The sequence below is a fragment of the Leuresthes tenuis genome, unplaced genomic scaffold (assembly GCF_036924035.1).
Source record: "Leuresthes tenuis unplaced genomic scaffold, fLeuTen1.0.hap1 SCAF_17, whole genome shotgun sequence".
Lineage (NCBI taxonomy): Eukaryota > Metazoa > Chordata > Actinopteri > Atheriniformes > Atherinopsidae > Leuresthes > Leuresthes tenuis.
In genome coordinates, this window is record NW_027325371.1 from 240,594 (window position 1) to 246,887 (window position 6,294).

At 40.8% G+C, this 6,294-nt stretch overlaps 1 protein-coding gene across 1 annotated transcript; it reads right to left on the reverse strand.

Annotated features, from left to right (window-relative positions):
• Window positions 1–2,588: 2,588 nt before the first annotated feature.
• Window positions 2,589–4,311, reverse strand: ifnphi3 (interferon phi 3). The gene is made up of 5 exons (XM_072368637.1): window positions 4,183–4,311; window positions 4,016–4,099; window positions 3,781–3,942; window positions 2,923–2,994; window positions 2,589–2,696 (listed from the first exon to the last, which is right to left on the reverse strand). Exons 1-5 carry the CDS (start codon window positions 4,309–4,311, stop codon window positions 2,589–2,591), a joined length of 555 nt encoding a protein of 184 aa, XP_072224738.1.
• Between the last annotated feature and the right edge of the window lie 1,983 nt (window positions 4,312–6,294).

The window sequence follows — 6,294 nt, forward strand, 5'->3', positions numbered from 1 at the left end:
TTGCTGACTGTTTATTTTTTATTGACCATTTATTGTTTACTGAGTGTTTACTGGCTGTTTACTGGATGTTTTCTGACTGTTTATTGTTTAGTGATTGTTTATTGTTTACTGGCTGTTAATTGGCTGTTTACTGGCTGTTTACTGGCTGTCTACTGACTGTTTATTGTTTATTGACTGTTTACTTACTGTTTTCTGACTGTTTACTGACTGTTTTCTGATCGTTTACTGACTTTTTACTGACTGTTTTCTGACTTTTTACTGACGGTTTACTGACTGTTAATTGTTTACTGACTGTTTATTGTTTACTGACTGTTTACTGACTTTTGTCTATCGGTTTACTGTTTACTGTTTATTGAGTGTTTATTGTTTGTATATTGATCGTTTACTGACTGTTTGAGTGTTTACTGACTGTTTACCCACTTGTTTACTGACTGTTTATTGACTGTTTTCTGACGGTTTACTGACTGTTTACCCACTGTTTATTGACTGTATATTGACTGTTTTCTGACTTTTTATTGACGGTTTACTGACTGTTTACTGACGGTTTACTGACTGTTTTCTGACGGTTTATACTGTTTATCAACGGTTTACTGACTGTTTTCTGATGGTTTACTGACTGTTAACTGACAGTTTACTGACTGTTTATTGTTTATTGACTCTTTACTGACTGTATATTGACTGTTTACTGACTTTTGTCTATTGGTTTACTGTTTATTGAGTGTTTATTGTCCGTATATTGAGTGTTTACTGACTGATTACTGACTGTTTATCCACTTGTTTACTGACTGTTTATTGACTATTTACTGACTTTTTTCTGATTGTTTACTGACTGTTTTCTGACTGTTTTCTGACTTTTTACTGACGGTTTACTTACTTTTTATTGTTTACTGACTGTTTATTGACTGTTTTCTGACTGTTTTCTGACTTTTTACTGACGGTTTACTTACTTTTTATTGTTTACTGACTGTTTACTGACTGTTTACTGACTGTTTATTCACTGTTTATTGTTTATTGACTGTTTACTGACTGTTTACTGACTTTTGTCTATTGGTTTACTGTTTATTGACTTTTTATTGACTGTTTATTGACTGTTTACTGACTGTTTATTGTTTACTGACTGTTTATTGGCTGTTTACTGACTGTTTATTGACTGTTTACTGACTCTTTACTGACTCTTTACTGACTGTTTACTGACTGTTTATTGACTGTTTACTGACTTTTGTCTATTGGTTTACTGTTTATTGAGTGTTTATTGTCCGTATATTGATCGTTTACTGACTGTTTGAGTGTTTACTTACTGATTACTGACTTTTTATCCACTTTTTTACCGACTGTTTGTTGACTATTTACTGACTTTTTTCTGATGGTTTACTGACTGTTTACTGACTGTTTATTGACTGTTTTCTGACTTTTTACTGACGGTTTACTTACTTTTTATTGTTTACTGACTGTTTATTGTTTACTGACTGTTTATTGACTGTTTATTGACTGTTTACTGACTGTTTATTGACTGTATATTGACTGTTTATTGACTGTTTACTGACTGTTTACTGACTGTTTATTGACTGTTTATTGACTGTTTATTGACTGTTTACTGACTGTTTACTGACTGTATATTGACTGTTTATTGACTGTTTACTGACTGTTTATTGACTGTTTACTGACTGTTTATTGACTTTTTATTGACTGTTTTCTAATGGTTTACTGACGGTTTTCTGACTGTTTATTGACTGTTTTATTGACTGTTTATTGACTGTTTACTGACTTTTGTCTATTGGTTTACTGTTTACTGTTTATTGAGTGTTTATTGTCCGTATATTGATCGTTTACTGACTGTTTGAGTGTTTACTGACTGTTTTCTGAGTGTTTACTGACTGTTTGAGTGTTTACTGACTGTTTTCTGAGTGTTTACTGACTGTTTGAGTGTTTACTGACTGTTTGAGTGTTTACTGACTGTTTTCTGACGGTTTATTGACTGTTTTCTGACGGTTTATTGACTGTTTACTGACTGTTTATTGTTTACTGACTGTTTTCTGACGGTTTATTGACTGTTTTCTGACGGTTTCTTGACTGTTTACTGACTGTTTATTGTTTACTGACTGTTTGAGTGTTTACTGACTGTTTCCTGTCACAGAAAAGTTCAAACAGAATTTTTTATGATGCTTTAATCTGAAACAAACAAACAAAAACAATAGAAACGAAGTTGAAAAATATATCAAATGTGGTATCAAAATATAAATATTCAAGTATGAATGATCATGATAAATAAATTACGAATAAATAAACAAATAAATAAATAAATACAATTTCTCTCCATTGAAAAAAGCTGTTGAAACGAAGTTTGAATGAGAAACTGGTCTTTCCCGGTGGGTGTGGTCTCCAAAAGATCAGGTGGTCAGTGGGTTCTGGTCCAGCTGTGGTCAGTGGGTTCTGGTCCAGTTGAAGCAGTTGTGGTCAGTGGGTTCTGGTCCAGTTGTGGTCAGTGGGTTCTGGTCCAGCTGTGGTCAGTGGGTTCTGGTCCAGTTGAAGCAGTTGTGGTCAGTGGGTTCTGGTCCAGCTGTGGTCAGTGGGTTCTGGTCCAGCTGTGGTCAGTGGGTTCTGGTCCAGTTGAAGCAGTTGTGGTGCTTGCGTAGGGAGGACTTTAGGACCCAGAGCAGATCTCTTCTCAGAGCCTGCCAGCCGCATGCAGCACTGTCCTGTAACACACAGAGACCCGCCCCCTTAGCTCTGATTGGTCCACTCTGTGACTGACACACTGAACAGTTTTAATCAAAACCACGAGAGATGATTTTTCTCATCAATGGATTTTTATCAAACAAGCTGAGAGAGCATTAAATCAGAGCTGTGACGTTCTTAAATGTTTTTGTTGAGGTGAAGTGAGCCTGAGAGTCAGAGTTCAGGGTTAAACTCTGTGGTGTTTACCTGCTGCTCAACAACATCCTGCACATTTCTGAAGTAGGACGATAAAACACCTGCAGCCTCGGTGTTGTTCAGCTGCAGAGAGACAATCAATGAATGGATCAATGAATGAATGGATCAATGAATGGATCAATGAACACATCAATGAATGGATCAATGAATGGATCAATGAACACATCAATGAATGGATGAATGAATGGATGAATTAATGGATCAATGAATGAATGGATCAATGAATGGATCAATGAATGAATGAATGGATCAATGAATGAATGGATCAATGAATGGATCAATGAATGAATGAATGAATGGATCAATGAACACATCAATGAATGGATGAATGAATGAATGAATGGATGAATGAACGGATCAATGAACACATCAATGACTGAATGAATGAATGAATGAATGGATGAATGAATGGATCAATGAACACATCAATGAATGGATGAATGAATGGATCAATGAATGGATCAATGAATGGATCAATGAACACATCAATGAATGGATCAATGAATGGATCAATGAACACATCAATGAATGGATGAATGAATGGATCAATGAACACATCAATGACTGAATGAATGAATGAATGAATGGATGAATGAATGGATCAATGAACACATCAATGAATGGATGAATGAATGGATCAATGAATGGATCAATGAACACATCAATGAATGGATCAATGAATGGATCAATGAACACATCAATGAATGGATGAATGAATGGATCAATGAACACATCAATGAATGGATGAATGAATGGATCAATGAACACATCAATGACTGAATGAATGAATGAATGGATGAATGACTCCAGCAGGGGGTCCAGCCCCTCCACGCCGGTCCTGGTACTCACACACAGGTGGTCCTCCACCAGCCGGTACTGCAGGTTCAGGTAGTGGTCCAGTTTCTGTTCATCCCACGTGACTCCGCCCTCTCCTTCAGGTAACTCGTACTCCTCGAACATTAGCCCCGCCCCCTGTAGGGACTCGTACACCACCGCCGACGTCCAGGGACACTGCAGGGGATCAGTTCTGCTTAAATCCAGCTCTGTGATTGGCTGTAAGACTGTGGCGAGGCCAAAGGCTTACCTGAGAGTGGCTGGCTGAAGCAGAGAGGGCGGAGTCTGGGAAGTGGATCTTGTGCTTCTGGCAGTGGTCAGGAAACGCCCCCCCCTACAGGACAGGAAGCAGTTTATGAACAAAGAGCAACTGATGGACCGGTTCAGAACCCGAGACAGAGACCAAAAATATCCTACCAGGTCTCGGAGCAGGTTGTGGGTGTTCTGGACCACCTTTCCTGGCAGCCTGCACGTCGGCATGGAAACCAGCATCATCTGGAGGCAGCAGAGGAGCAGGAAGATGAAGAGGACTGAGGAGGGCCTCATGGTTCTGGATGTGGTCCCTGTCTGAGGTGTGTTCTGACTGAGCCTGAAGCTTTGAGTAAGTTTACCTGGAGGAGACAGAAGCAGATTGGTTGGATGTGAGGACCAATCAGCTAATCAGAGAGCATCTACCTGTGTGAGTCATAAACCGCAGCAGCAGAAATCTGGACCAGGACCAGGTGAGTCACTCAGGTCTGGTTGGGCTCCAAAAAGCCTCACATTAGTTCCTTTGTTTTCAGGAGACCATTCAGAGGTGTCATAAGAACAATAACAACAACAGCTGTTGGTTGTCTTCAAAAAACTCAGAACAGGTCCGAAAGTATGTGGACAAATGAACATTAAGGAATTAACACCCAAAGTATGTCCACATATAACAGCACAGGTCCATAAGTACCAAACAGCACAGGTCCATAAGTACCAAACAGCACAGGTCCATAAGTACCAAACAGCACAGGTCCATAAGTATTGGGACAGCACAGGTCCATAAGTACCAAACAGCACAGGTCCATAAGTACCAAACAGCACAGGTCCATAAGTACCAAACAGCACAGGTCCATAAGTACCAAACAGCACAGGTCCAAAAGTACCAAACAGCACAGGTCCATAAGTACCAAACAGCACAGGTCCATAAGTATTGGGACAGCACAGGTCCATAAGTACCAAACAGCACAGGTCCAAAAGTACCAAACAGCACAGGTCCATAAGTATTGGGACAGCACAGGTCCATAAGTACCAAACAGCACAGGTCCATAAGTACCAAACAGCACAGGTCCAAAAGTACCAAACAGCACAGGTCCATAAGTACCAAACAGCACAGGTCCATAAGTATTCGGACAGCACAGGTCCATAAGTATTCGGACAGCACAGGTCCATAAGTATTGGGACAGCACAGGTCCATAAGTACCAAACAGCACAGGTCCATAAGTATTGGGACAGCACAGGTCCATAAGTATTGGGACAAACAGCACAGGTCCATAAGTACCAAACAGCACAGGTCCATAAGTATTCGGACAGCACAGGTCCATAAGTATTGGGACAGCACAGGTCCATAAGTACCAAACAGCACAGGTCCATAAGTACCAAACAGCACAGGTCCATAAGTACCAAACAGCACAGGTCCATAAGTATTGGGACAGCACAGGTCCATAAGTACCAAACAGCACAGGTCCATAAGTACCAAACAGCACAGGTCCATAAGTATTCGGACAGCACAGGTCCATAAGTATTCGGACAGCACAGGTCCATAAGTACCAAACAGCACAGGTCCATAAGTATTCGGACAGCACAGGTCCATAAGTATTCGGACAGCACAGGTCCATAAGTATTCGGACAGCACAGGTCCATAAGTACCAAACAGCACAGGTCCATAAGTATTGGGACAAACAGCACAGGTCCATAAGTATTGGGACAAACAGCACAGGTCCATAAGTACCAAACAGCACAGGTCCATAAGTATTCGGACAAACAGCACAGGTCCATAAGTACCAAACAGCACAGGTCCATAAGTATTCGGACAGCACAGGTCCATAAGTATTCGGACAGCACAGGTCCATAAGTACCAAACAGCACAGGTCCATAAGTATTGGGACAGCACAGGTCCATAAGTACCAAACAGCACAGGTCCATAAGTATTCGGACAGCACAGGTCCATAAGTATTGGGACAGTCACATGAGCATCAGTCTGCAGGATTTCACTGCCTGAAACACTGTGAGAACAAATCCACACGTGGAGCTTTGAAACTGAAGGTTTTCTTCTGGCCATCCAAATGTCCCTGAAACAGGAAGTGACATCACAGCGCTGCCAGAGTTAATCGACTGACTGTTGATCGGTCAATAATGTGAAGTTTGGATCTGACCTGCGAGTGTTTCGGCCGGAGGTCCAACCGACGGCGGCTCTGAGCTCGTCGTAACTGCTCTGAGTATTTATCTGACAGCAGCCTTATTGCTGGGCTGCTATCGCTCTGAAAACTCTTTCCGTGAACCAGG

Coding starts and splice junctions, on each gene's coding strand:
- ifnphi3 (XM_072368637.1), bottom strand. CDS start 4,311: ATGAGGCCCTCCTCAGTCCTCTTCATCTTCCTGCTCCTCTGCTGCCTC. Junction 4,100..4,182: donor ACAACCTGCTCCGAGACCTG/GTAGGATATTTT, acceptor CCTGTCCTGTAG/GGGGGGGCGTTTCCTGACCA. Junction 2,697..2,922: donor AGGATGTTGTTGAGCAGCAG/GTAAACACCACA, acceptor TGTGTGTTACAG/GACAGTGCTGCATGCGGCTG.